This window comes from Aptenodytes forsteri, unplaced genomic scaffold, assembly GCF_000699145.1.
Source record: "Aptenodytes forsteri isolate BGI_AS27 unplaced genomic scaffold, ASM69914v1 Scaffold116, whole genome shotgun sequence".
NCBI lineage: Eukaryota > Metazoa > Chordata > Aves > Sphenisciformes > Spheniscidae > Aptenodytes > Aptenodytes forsteri.
The window spans coordinates 172,688-186,888 of NW_008795491.1; the positions used below are offsets into that span (position 1 = coordinate 172,688).

General features: G+C 37.8%; 1 protein-coding gene across 1 annotated transcript in view; it reads left to right on the forward strand.

The window, feature by feature from the left end:
- Nucleotides 1-14,201, forward strand: part of ATG10 (autophagy related 10) — an 87,173-nt gene that overhangs the window by 58,661 nt on the left and 14,311 nt on the right. Inside the window, exon 5 of the mRNA XM_009281590.2 lies at nt 2,396-2,493. Coding sequence (XP_009279865.1) covers nt 2,396-2,493 — 98 coding nt within the window. The remainder of the gene's footprint in view (nt 1-2,395; nt 2,494-14,201) is intronic.

Here is a 14,201-nt window from a genome sequence, read left to right on the forward strand (position 1 = left end):
CCGGGGGGGGGGAGTGAGCGAGCGGCTGTGTGGTGCTCAGTTGCCAACTGAGGTTAAACCACAACATCATCCTAAGCAGATGACCACGCAAACTGAGGAGTTTTAAAATACAAAACATGCCTCCAGCCAGATTAGCTGAAATGGGTCCTTCTATCAATCATTTTAAGATCTTAGTGTAGTTATTTTGTTTATTTTATTTTATTGAGAGAGAAAACTCTTTCGATAGACTTCCAGGTCTTCATCCCACATAAGAGGATGGGGAAACTGCCCATCTGCCCCCTCTCTTTTTGCAAGGGTCTTGCAGTTCCAAGCTATGTAGCTGAACCTCACATCCATTTTAAGTATTGATAACTTAGTCTTTCCTGCTGCATCTGGCCTTCCATCTTCTGAGCTAGTCAGTTAAAAAAGAATTTACAGGAACACAATACTTGGGAGCATGTATGAAAGCTTACTCAGTTTAAAAAACACACTTAATTCAAACTCATTTAAAGCTTAGTGAAATATATTAAAATAGTGCAGCAAATTCAAAATGTAGGGAAATTTAAATCCAAGCATATTTCAGTATATAAGTGCATAATCAGAATGCCCAGATCAATTTTTGTTCCTATGTGAAACATTGCAATTACTCTATATTAACTATTTAAGTATTTTACTGTCTGTGATCTCACTCCGACGTGAAGTGAAACTTTCAGTTTGGATGTATTTGTATTTTTCTGTGAAATGAAAATAAATCTACACTGAAATATGATGGAAGACATACTGCTTCTCATTCATGAAGTAATAAAATCCATGAGGTAAAGACAAAACTCAATTTTAACTATCATATGATAAATGCTTCAACAATATTTGATCGTTTCTGTAAATGAGATTAAAATGGTTAGAAACAGACTAATCCATTCCATGTGTACAATCTGAATTTGCTCAAGTGTTACTATAAAATTCACAGATACAAAAAAAGGTGTACAGAACAAAATCTAGAGTGGCAAATCAAATTTTGCATTAGAATGTGTGTTCTAGATTTTACATTTGGACTTTCTCTGCATTGTCTTTGCAGGTTGAACAGAAAACAGAAAATTGCAAGTATGCATGGCATCTTGTATTATGTGCACACAAATGATCTGAGCGTGAATACATCCTTCTAAAGTTAACTTATGCTCTTGCAACAAATTTCTTAGTAAATGTTAGACCGTTTCCAGCACAGCTCTGGTATCTGCCGTCATAAGACAGAGGGCATGATGGTCTAACAAGTCTCACCTTCATGAGGATGGCATAGTATAGATAGTTAATACGCTGTTACCCCCTCAGATACTTTATTTGCCACATGCTTCTGCTATATGGTGCTTATACAAGTTCAGAACTTGGTGCTTTTTTATAAATATGTGCAGAAAATAAGATAAAACAGAGGCTGTAGGCAGCTGGTTTTAACATATCTAAACATGGCATTCAAATGTTAATTGGGTGAATAAATCTTGTTCGTTTTACAGACATGAAAATGTCAGTAGAATAAAACTATTTATCACAGGATAATGGTTTCTGACACCTAATAAATGCCAAGATGAAGCTACTTATTGAAAGTATATCAAAATATTCTATTGCTGTTTGCCAAAACAGGCAGCTGGTTTTAACATATCTAAACATGGCATTCAAATGTTAATTGGGTGAATAAATCTTGTTCGTTTTACAGACATGAAAATGTCAGTAGAATAAAACTATTTATCACAGGATAATGGTTTCTGACACCTAATAAATGCCAAGATGAAGCTACTTATTGAAAGTATATCAAAATATTCTATTGCTGTTTGCCAAAAACAAATATTCAGGAAAAATTGACATGCTTGTTTTCTAAGTGGTTGACACTAATATCTTGGCATAATTCTAACATTACATCTAAAAACCTGATGCAACAATGCTATATAAATGCAGCTCAAGAAAAAATTATGGGCATGTAGATTACAAAAATGCAGTAAACTTTTGTCTGTGGAATTTTGTTCCGTGGATTTTTTCCACTCTCTCACTATGAATTGTTTTTATTTATGTGAGATAACTGTTCATGATATTATTTTGTGGTTTTAAATTTATCTTATCCAAGCATTGTTTTACAAAACTAGTTTAACTTCACGCCTTACAACCAGAACAGTAAGTTACTACTCTCAGGTGACAGAGAAGAAAGCTGAACAGGGAATTTAGGATAGTTTTATATGCACCTTCAGTTAGGATTTGAGCAATGCTGTTTTGGAGTTATGGGGCCAGAAGGGGCTCAGTCACATTTTGCTGTTATTTTCTCCATCTGCTTCCAGATAATCAGTATTTTCAGATTTACTTTTGCTATTCGGTATTAAAGATACAGCATGCTTAAGAGCTTTGACTGTGTGTGGTTGTTTCCCCCCCCTCACAGATGGAAGACCTTTAACTCTGGATGAGATATGGAAAAGTGTTCATGCATGCTACAAGGCTCGTCTGCTGGAGGGTCCCTGGGACACTATTACACAGCAGGTGAGAGACCACTGGTCCTTTACAAAATTGATGAATGCAATATATGCCTGAATCCTTGATGGCCTTATTCCTCTCCTGGACACAAGTAAAATATATAAAAGTCTAACTGAGTCTGTGCTGAGCCAGTTACCAACAATAGTTTTAGTCCTGGATTTTGAAGGATATATAGGTGTTCACTGTGTAAGTCTTAATGTGACAGTATCTCTCATTTAAAATACTTTTCCAAAGCCAATCCTGAAAACTTCTGAGTAATCATGGATTTGGGTCAATACAAAAGTAGACTTATTTATGTAAGTAAAATATATTAGTGTAACATTTCACAAATTGTGTATTAATCAAATTACCAAAATAGACTGTGTAATTTTCAATTTTAAATAGACTTGCAGTCCTTAGGATTGAAGGAGAGAAAATTGATCTCTCAATCAAATAGTAAGTTATTGCTGACTAATGTCCTTAAGAATCAGTAGTTAATGAATGCTGTGTTTTACAAGAGGAAGCAGATTAGTAAACTGTGATATCACTGCCTTCTTTTAAGGCTATCCAAATCACTTTTATTTAAAGTGGTTTTAAAGTCACCAGGTCATTTCAGCAGCCATTCCCAGACTTGTGATGATGGCTGTCTTGAGAATAGTCATACTTGTTCAAGGAAGAGTGAGATATGGTTCAGAGCTAAGTTGGTTGCTCTGGTTTCTTCCCTCAGCTCCAGGCCTCCAGTGCAAGTTTGGACAAAAAATAGAGACTCTCCGGGTGTGAATTTTTTATTATCAGCAAAGATACTAATGTGTCCTCTCTTCCTCCCCTTTCATTCATTGACTTTTTGATTTTACCTGTTTCATGGTACACAGGTCTCTTACCACAGCAGCTGGCACAACAGGGATGTAACCTCAACTGGGTTCTACAGGTGTTTCCTTAATTATTCTGAAATTAATTTCTTTAATTTCTTCCTTAATTTCTTTACTGAAAGGGTTGTCAAGCACTGGAACAGGCTGCCCAGGGAAGTGGTTGAGTCCCCATCCCTGGAAGTATTTAAAAGACGTGTAGATGAGGCGCTTAGGGACATGGTTTAGTGGGCATGGTGGTGTTGGGTCGATGGTTGGACTCGATGATCTTAGAGGTCTTTTCCAACCTTAATGATTCCATGATTCTATGAATTCAACTAATACAATTTAATTACAGGATGCCTGTTTGTAGATGGTACTCAACCATGGGAACACAAGCAGCATTCATGTTTTTGCAGCCATGGACTATTATTTATATTATAATAGCTCCCCAAGAACCTAACAGGCATCGGTTTTCTGATGTTTGCTGTGCTTGTCTGAATTCCAGTTGTGAGTTTACAGACTCTTGTAATACACACTTTTAAATAAACTGTTACCTGACTTGTCTACTGCAGAATGAAGATGAGTAAATTAGGTTTTAATAAAATAATATGATATGGTAGCAGATGATTTTCTGCACAAGAAAGTATTGCACTTCAGATTTTTCAGTAAACTTTTATAATTTATAGCTGAAGTTTAAGATTTGTAGCTAAATCGTGACTGTTTCTACATAGAGAGGCAGAGGATTGAATTAACTTTGCCTTCACTACATCCACCTTCTTGCATTCCTAGTAGACAGAGACCAGTAACCCCGTGGTCAGGTGCTAGGTGTCCTTTAGGGCTGACATCTCTGGTATTTCCCAGCTGAGCTGTTCTAGCTTGTGGATAGTTCATATTCCCACCTGCAAAAATGTGCAGGGGAATCTGCTATGTGCACTCCAGAGGTGGTGTGCCTTCTCTACGCTCACATTATACTGTGGCCTGAAGCCATATTCAAGCTCCTCTGTAGAAAGCACAGTCTCTTTCTATTCGTCTGCAAAGCACTGCAAGAACCTACTGCTTTATATAGGTAATAAATCATAATGCAGTACTGCTGAGAATAAAGCATAAACAATATGTTTGGAATGTGTAAAATCAGAGTGGTGGAAGCCAAAAGGAAAACCAGCTCACTCCCACCTAGAGATTATTTTTGCCTCTTAAGGAACAGTAAAGTAAAACTGTCCTGCATCTAATAACTAGGGATATGTACACACAAAGGCTTGCAGAAACAGGTTTTATGGGTGGTAAAATGTGTGGAGAGCTGAACCTGTTGTCTCTGTGACACATCTCCAGAGGCGGCTCAGCCAATGTGAGTCCAGTGACAAACACAAACTAAGATGTAAGGAAAAACATTTTGGAGAAATTAGCAAAGCTATAGCAGCAGAATACTGTTGAACATAACATCAAGGTGACTTTCCATTAAATAAGGAGATTACAAACTAAGTTAAACTGTTTATCCTAGAGTAATATAGACTGTACCTCAGGCTGATATCATAATACTGGAACTGCTGGCAGGTAGGAGAAGCCAGAGAAGTTAAGATCGTCCAGCAATCCCACTACATAATTTTGAATTACTGTACTTCTTTTTTCTATGCCATTTGTATGTACGCTTTCTCCCTGAAGACTGTGTACCTGTGGCTCAAGGCCATTGAATTCCACTGACTTCAGTGAGGTTAGCCTGCTTTGCATCAGTATTGAACTTGGTCCAAAGGCCCCAGCTGCATTCCTGGGTTGGAAATGTACTTTCCCACATGTCTGCGAGAGAGAGCCTCCGGGAAAGCAGTTTTAAGAGGTCTACAGTTTTAATTTTAGATGAAAGCAGAAGGGCACCAGGCAGTGAGGGTGCATTTGCTTATGGTCATTCAGTCAAGTGATAAGAAGACAAAGGAATGCATGGTTTGTGGAACTGTACATCTCTGGAACTGAATCAGAGCAGAGGAAAGCACCAGTACAATTAGCAGTGTGAACACTATCGTATTTTCAGGGCAAGCAACCACTGGTGCAACAAACACTTCCCCTTGTAAACTGAGAGATGCATATGCCAGTCCAAATACAAACCAGCAGTAGAAATCATAGTATTCTCAAAGGAATTATGAAAGATAATAAAAACATACTGTAAGCACTAGCCTGCAAGCCTCAGATCAAAACAAGTGTTAGGTCTACGAGAAAAAGAGTATTTTTCTCCCTCAAATGAATCAGGGTTCTGAATTGAAATACAGAGTTTTCTCTTCCCTTTCTGCTTTTCTGCTGACCCATTTTGTTATGTGGGTTAGGCTTTGCCTGCAGGGACACAGATCGTATAATGCAAGTCACTGGGCAAGCTCACCAAATCAGGCTTGAACTCTCAGAACACATGAGCAGCAGAGAGAAAAGGTTTAGGATTTTGCTCCAAAACAGATACAAATTTTAAATTCTACAAGCAGTCCACCACTGGGAGAAAAATTGAGCTTACCACTGTCCACACATAATGTTACTTAACTTTTAAGTAGGGCTGATTTTGCACTTTGATTCAATAGTTGGCAGATTAGGAAAAGAAAGTCATACTGCCTTTTTTCCCCAGATCCAGTATCTTACACTAGTCATTTGGGATTTATATTCCATGTATTTTATGAAATGTGGGTGCCATGCCTGTACACATTTTTGATACAACTATATTTTGGCTTATACTCTCTATGGAAAATGTGTCTGAGATCAGGAACTGAGACATTGCCTAAGAATTTAGCTTTCTGGAAATTACAATTATATTGCCAAAACCAAATTTTAGGTAAAATTTGAACTTTTTTAGTTACTTTTGATTATTGTGGAAAGTCTTCAAATATTTTTACTGACTAGATTATTTTTATTGCAAAAAGCTGAAGTCAACTAGTTACCTTCTCATAAATAAATTAACATGATAAGGTTGCATAGTATTTTATAATGGTAATTGATAAATGGTGATGATTTAATTGCACTTCCTCTAGTAATATTCTTAAAATGCTCAAATGAAGTTCCTATGATTGGCTTTCTTCTGAGTTAAATCTCCCTGGAGTCTTCAGTCATCCCTTTTCTATATCCGGTGATAACTTGCTTTAGCTGTTTTAAATAATACAAATCAATTATAACACACAGCTGTTTAACAAAACTTCCAAATATTGCTACGGCTCTCTGTGGGTATTTCCTGATGGCTTATAATGACATCGATTTAGCACACCTGGTAAGATCTGTGTGAGCTGGAAGTAGCTTAATTCTGCAATGACGGGAAAATTAAGGAGTATTTATGGATTACTGTTGCATTTCAGAACTGTTGCCAACTGTGATTTTAGCTTCTTTTTACAGAGTCAGAAATGGGATTGCAGACATTGCATGCCCGTCTCCTGAATAGTTTACTTGTAACTTTGTGGGTGCTTTTGAGGGTATCCTGTATTAGTTATTTCTCTCTACACATTCTGCAGAAAAGAATGTCTGTTCGCCTTTTTGAATTGATGGATGCTAGAAATGTACTCTTTACAAGAAGCTCCCTTCCAAGTCTTTGTAGCCTTTCCTGAACTGCAGACAGACAGAGCTTTCCTCAGTTGTCCCTCAGTTGGACTTTCCCGTTCAGCTTGACTTAGGATGGAATCCCAGCCCTGCGTTCCTCATACCACCATGCTAGGTAACCTTTGGGGCTCCTCAGGCTGCCAGCCCTGGTGTTTTTCCCTGACTGCGTTGCTTTTTAAAAGTACTTATTAAGCCAGTTATACATCAGCTGTAAGAGCAAATAAGAGATCTAGATGTCTGGAAGGGGGCGGGGGAAGAAAAAGACAGATATGTCAGACTGAGAGAAGTTGCGAATAGGATGAATGTAAAAATTAACACTAAGGCTTCTGGAGAGATTTCAATTAATAGTGGAAAACAAAACGAAGACACAATCTTCAAAACCTCGGGCAAATGTATCCAGCTAAAAGAAATTTACAGTAAATGGGAAGAAAAGTCTAGACAGAAGAATGATGAAGTAAGTCACCATGGTAATGGATGGCAGCAAAAGAGACACATGTTTCTCTCACATGTACTCTGATATTCAGCAGAGAAGTCCAGTACAGTTTTAGGTAAATACATAGTGGCATTGTGTAAAACAGCTCAAACATAATGGTCCTTCTTTGTGCAACTGAACAGCAGAGCCACCACATTAATACCAGGTATAATATACCAGAGGCATAGTTAAGTTGGCAGCAGTCCAAAAGTGCCATGGTCAAATGCTAAATGATGAGACAATTTTAAAGGAAAAAACCACAAGAATAGGAAAAAGGTTCAAAAACAAACAACAGAGAGTAGCGAATAGAAATGAAACAAAGGAGGGGGGGAATCTTCCAGATTGTAAAGGTGAACATATTTTACCACATGGTAGCGCATGATTTAGCAACCAGGAATTTAAAAAACAAGGATAACTAAAGTTTAGTTAAACTGTAAAGGCTACATTTTGTCTTTTATCATTTTGGAAATCTCTCCCAAGATGGATGGGAGATGTGAAGCAGCAGAAAGTGACTATATGGTTATAGCCAGAACTTCTGTCTTCAGACTATGTGGTATTAGGTCCTTGCCGTAGAAGTTGGAAATACAGAGGCCATAAGTACCTGAGAATATCAGATTTTCTCCTCTAATTTTTAGAAACCTGCTTTTCAAAATTATGGCCTGGTAATCATGAAGATTTAAGAGCATAATAACTTCATCAGATACTATATACACACTGCTTTGAAAGTTTTAATGTATGTCTAATGCCCAAAATTTCAAATAATAATTGAACTATGTAAAAATGTAAATTAAAAAACTGAACAGAGATGCTCCACTGTCTTAGTGATCCACGTTTACATTTTTTCCAGCTATAAGATAACATTGTCTGTGAAAAGTTGCTGAGATGAGAGTCTTCAAGACTGAAGCCCTTTTTTGTTAGAATGGGTATGGGATAGGCATTGGCAGTGCATGAATTTTCATCCTGGTGTGGCTAGGTGCTCCAAACCTATTTTGAAGTACCTGCAGTACTTACTAGTACCTGTGTAGTCTCCACATCCAGTTGAGTCATTGGTTTCTCCAGTGTGAACTGGTACTGGATTGGTGATGTATACAATCACCTATTAGTAGATAAACTGAGACGTATTTATTTCCCAGGCACGTTCTGAAAGTTGTTTTAAAATAGTAGAATATTTACTGGATTGGAAAATGGGTGAAGGCACTAGTCATTTTTCATCCTTTCTTTGCCGTGATGGGTATTTATAAAAATGTATACAAAGTAGAACAACTTCAACAGTGGAAAGTAAAGCATTCCCACTTCAGAATACCATGTAGGTCAATGGTGAACTGCTCTCCTAGGAAGTTAAGAGATTTACTCTAAATCAAGCAGAAAAGAAATTTGAATCTACATCTCTTGTGTCTCAGGTAAGTTCTCTACTTGCTTGTAGAGTAGAGTGGGGTATAACTGCTCACTCATCTTTCTTTTTGATGCGTTTTGTGCAAGACCTGCTTTGGTAGGCATGCTGCGTGAATGCCTACAGGCTACCTGCATTGCTGCCACAGACATGCTCTGGGACTCATATCAGGGCATAGGCCATAAACTGATCATCTTTTCAAGATGCAGTTGTTTATGCACATGCCCAGCAACAGAAATGTGTTTTTTTTTTTTTCCTGTGGGGAGAGACAACACTCTGAGAAACATGCATTTCTAAGGCTACGATGAAGCTGAGTAATAATTTCACGAATTTTAGATACAAGCCCTTGAATATATGTGCCCAGGTCCCTTTTTGACTCATCACTTGTGCAAGTCCGTGTCTTAGTTATTTTTTTCCTGTGTGGAAGCAAACTAGCAAGAGGATTTTAAAAGCTGATGAATGAACCTGATCACAGTCAGTACAAAGTATCACCAAAAATTTTGTTTTAGTTTAACAGTGTGATGTTGTCATAAAGCCTGACCTTCCCCTGAGGAAACAAAGCCATAAACACAGTCAAGTATATGTGCTAAGGCTTAATCAATACTTAGCGATGATGGAATGTAAAATCAAACATCCAAGGATAGAAATCGAATTGCATTATTACAGGAGGCTCAACAGGTGAAAAACTGCCCAATAAAACAAGAATGAAAGCTTGGTGACTTGAAGGTCCTGCAGAAATAGTCTAAAAAACTAATCTGTGAGTCAGGACTCTGAAGGATTATGGAAGTTACAGAGCACATGTATCCATATATCCCTCCCCCTCCCGCCCTTTTTAACCAAAACTGTTCAGACGCAGTTACTTCTATTACCAAAATGGGAGTTAGAGGTGTGTGTGCAGGGCACTCCACCCAGCCACGGGACTGGACATGTTTCATGTGTGATACCTTGGTTCTGGATCTGCCAGCAATAGATCAGCATTTTGCTTGTTCAGCGCTTTGCTGTCTCTCCAGAAAAAGACATTCAGAGCATTCTCATACCGTCTGTAAATGCGGCAGTTTGTGAGGACAGTGCAAATCTAAGCCTCGGGATTATATTAACTCAGATCTTCTGCCAGTCTGAAATTCTGCTTCCAGAAGGGTGCAAAAACCTTCAGGATTCTTAAGAATGAGAAGTTTCCTGTGGTTGCATTGATTGTTTTATTCTGTCGCTGTATTCTCATAAAACTTCTTTTTCACGAGCCTCTCCTTCATGGCACTGCAGAAAAGATAAACCTAATGGTCTAACTTACAAATAGCGATCTCTGCAAATACACCCTTCTTCAATGTTTATTTCTCCTTTGGTGTGTTCCTGCTGTTCTATAACCTTGAAAAAATACTTAAATATGGGAGATCATTGTTGTCTATGTGGTGGTCTATTAAAAGATCCTCCACAGTGCTTCAGGTCTTAGCTTAAAGGCTCACCCTGTATAACCCTTAAAATAAAAAGCTGTGGACTGTTGATACCAATGCTGGTCAAGTTAGGACTGAAGGTGATTCTGCTAGTTTCCTTCTGCATTGTTCATGCATCTTCAGGTGCAGACTGTTCAACCCGTTTTTGAGTCCTCATCTACAATTAATAAAGCTGTTTCCATTTACTAATAGCACTTCTACTACAAAAAGGGATGAGTTAGCAACTCTGTCCCACAAAGTACTGATCTTAAGTTTCAGAATAGTAAGTGATAAGGAATTCTCCTGTGTGTGTTTTCTTCTCAACATTTATTTCTCAATTTCATCTGAATGAGGTGTTTTTCTTCTGTCATTTGATACTTAGCAGGTAGTTGTAATATCATCTCTGTTATATGTCCATTCTGTCATCTAAAAAGTAGTCAACCAAACCTAAACTACCCAAATAACAGCAGAGAACTGCACTATTGCTACATTAATCCAGAGTCTGCTCTTTTTCGATATGTAGTTAAGAATCTGGAAGACGTATTCTTTATCGTACTTCAATAATCCTGTCCATTACATCACTTAATTTATAGCAGTGTTAACAGAAAAATCAATAAACATTATTTCTAAAATGTCAGGGATGTTAATGGTGTGATTTAAAAAAGGAGAAAGATTCAAAACTCTGAACAGACCACATTGATGTAGTGTTGTGGAGGCACATCTTGCTGAGACTGTGGTAGGGAGGATTTAAATCATTATGGCTCAGTCATCTTGAAAAATGTGTGTAGGTAGCTATTCTTAGACATACAAATCTTTCTTGCCATATTGTGGGATTTTGCTAAGTGGGGGAGGCTGTATACAGTGTATCTTAACAGAAGGTTGCTAAAATCGCTCTTAAATCATTTTGAGTCATATCAACAGTTGCTATGGATCCCCTGCTAATATTTTTGGAAAATTATTAGTACAACTTCCTGAGGAAAGGGAGTCTTACCAGTATAGACTGGAAAGCTGTTTCACAGGGAAAAATCTAAGAATGGGAAAGCTGGGTGGATATTTATTTCCAGCTAAAATTTTCTGTGATGTATTGAACATCTGTGGTTTAAACCAAGCCAGTAGTATTGTACAAGCTAGCAAGTAGGTTTTATTTTAAAACTAGGCATTAATTAATAATGTATAGCTGCCCTACAGTTTAATCGTGCTTTTCCCAGTAAGACACTATGGACATAAACCTAGTCCGACTAATTTCGTAGGAGGAAAAGACCAAATAGTGGACTAAAACTAAATGATGTAGAATAAATACAGAGGCTTAATGTATAATTTACATGTAGAGATAAAAAGCAACAGGAGGATCCTTGCCAATTTCTGGGGCACAATTCAGGATAGACTTTCAAGTCCTGGTACTATTGTTACTTGATCAGTTATTCTGAAATGAAGATTCAGTAACATTTTCCACACAGTTATGTAATTAATTGAATGAATTACAATGTAATAGTATTGATTCTCTTGATCCTTTTCTACTTCTGTAGAAAAACTGTTTCAGTGCTACACATTGCATTTACAGATAATTTATCTAGCAGTGGCTTTGCTTCCACAGAGCTTCCCAAGCAGAGATTTTGTGGAGGAAGTTGTAATAGCATGTTCCCTCCCTGGTCTGGCATTTCTCCTTGTAGGCTGAGGTGGGTTGCTCTTCTGTCTTCCCCCTGCCATGACCTCTAACAATTCACTACTGGAATGAAGCTGGTTACTGAACATTCCCCCTTATTAAATGTTTTTGTGAAAAATTCTAAAATACACAACAACATTGATTGCACAATATGAAAGAAGTGGATATCATGTATGACATGTTCAGCTCCATTTGAGAGGCAACCGGTATGGTCACAAGGTGTTGAAAACTTTATAACAATTTCCCTTTTTGTTTTCTGCAGCAAGGGCTTTTGGTCAAGCCCTTTGGCAGATTATTATTTTTTTTTTAATAAAAAAAGCATTATAAGTGCCATTTAAATGGAAGTTAGGTATCCATGTTAACAGAAAGCAGTTTATGCCTAAGCACCTGTGCTCCCAAGTGGTGGAAGCAGATGGTATCAGCAGTTCAAAAGCATTTAGACAAATTCATGAGACCACTTGTCCATAAATGGATGCAAAAGTACCGGGCAGGAATGTGTCCTCCATCACCCTTAATACAGTAGACATGCTGGAGTAGTAGAGGGGGAGTGAACCACAGAAAGAGGCCAGACTCATGTTCTCCCAAAATAGCTGTTCCAACTGGCACTGTTGGAGACAGAACGCACTGGTAGATGGACCATTGGTCCAATCCAGTCAGGCACTTCTTACATTTTTAAGGCCGTCTGGGGGTTCAAAAAAGAAAGTGAACTCATACAAGGAGATTAATTTACTCCATACAGTCAGACTTGTATATGAAGGTGTATACAATCTCCCAGGCTCACAAAATCAGCTGGCAGCCCTTGAAGTTGAAAGTCAACCTGAGTTCCTTTTTGGCTTCTCTTTTTGTGTATTGTATTTCTGACTGCATAGCAGCCTGATTCAAGAATAAGGAGAGAGACCGCCCAAAATCCCCCTGCAGACTGGGAGCTATGGCCCCTATAGAAATGGGGGGTTCAAGCTTCCATAAGCTGTAGCTCTTCTGTGCTCTCGGAAGAGAGCTTGGCGTTTCAGTCCTGTGTTGACCGAGGCACTGACGTGATCAAAATCTTTTCTAACCTCTGATACCAGTTTCATCAAAGCATTTAGCTGCAGTCCTGAGACGGGCACTTTAGCCTTGCAGGAGACAGTTTCAGTGTCCTTTCGGCATTTTCTGTTGCCCACCTTTGTTGTGCCAGCATTCACTGTTCTGGTGGTTGCTAATCCCTGTTCAAACCTCTGACTCTACCACACTGCATATAGAGATCCATAAGTACCTTGGGCAAACTTGTGACAGAACTGGCTTTTAGGTAGTACAAAGTTTGTAGCGTTATATTGAGTCTATCATTAGGAGAATTACCATGAATATTGACAGTCCCACTGTGTCTGTGCAAGAACATTGGATATTCAGTTTCAGTAGTGATTCAGAGTACTTGGTCTGACAAATGTTATTTCAAATGATAGGTAATACAAGATGCTTTGGCTGGAGGAGGGGAGCACAGACATCTGCCACTGTAGGGAGAGATGAGGAACAAAGAAAGTCTTCCCTTGGCCTAAACTCAAAATGAGGGTTGAGTCACACTTCTATGGACATGTCATTGCCTCCTTATATTTGATATAGTTAAATTAGTGTTCTGCTGCTCTGCTGCAGCAGAAATTTTCTTTCCATTCATTACCTTGTGGTAATTGTCTGTCTTCTGACTCTTATAGCTATCAGTCATACTACCTTCTTGATAAACTGTAAAGAGGAGGTAGGAATATTTGCCATCCCATTTGCTGGTTACAATATTTCAGACTCAAAAGTCTTATGAAATCTCTCTTCTCAGTATCTTTTTGTCCAGGAATTCCTGGGATTATAAAATGAACCCTTTCGGGACACATTTGTCAAATGCCAGTATGGATTTTTTTTCTTAATTTACCATTTTTTAATCAGGGTAGGAAATCTGTCTCCAATATCTTTTCCATACTTCCACAGCTTGTTGTATCTTTCAGTTTTGCACCTTAGATGAATCTCTTAACTTAAGAACAGATTTTAAATAGTAATTAATTAAGACTATATGCTACATAACTAAAATGGTGACAACTGAATTAATCTTATTTTGGCAAGCATGGAAGAAGAATCATCTGTTTATTTTCTTAGGAAAATGGCTGAGATGCCATTTCTTGACAATATAACTATGGTCCTGCCAATTGTAACTATAAAGTTTTCTTAAAGAATCCTAAATGCAAGTTACATGCCTGTGAGAAGTTTAAGCTTTAAAAACATACTTTTGTCTGAGCGTCACCTAGTGCTTTGATTCCTTTTGTTCTTAAAATTAATAATTCAAACCTTATTCTACATATATAAACTTATAAACATATAAACATATAAATATCAGCAGTGTTGGCTATTCTTTATTAATATTGTG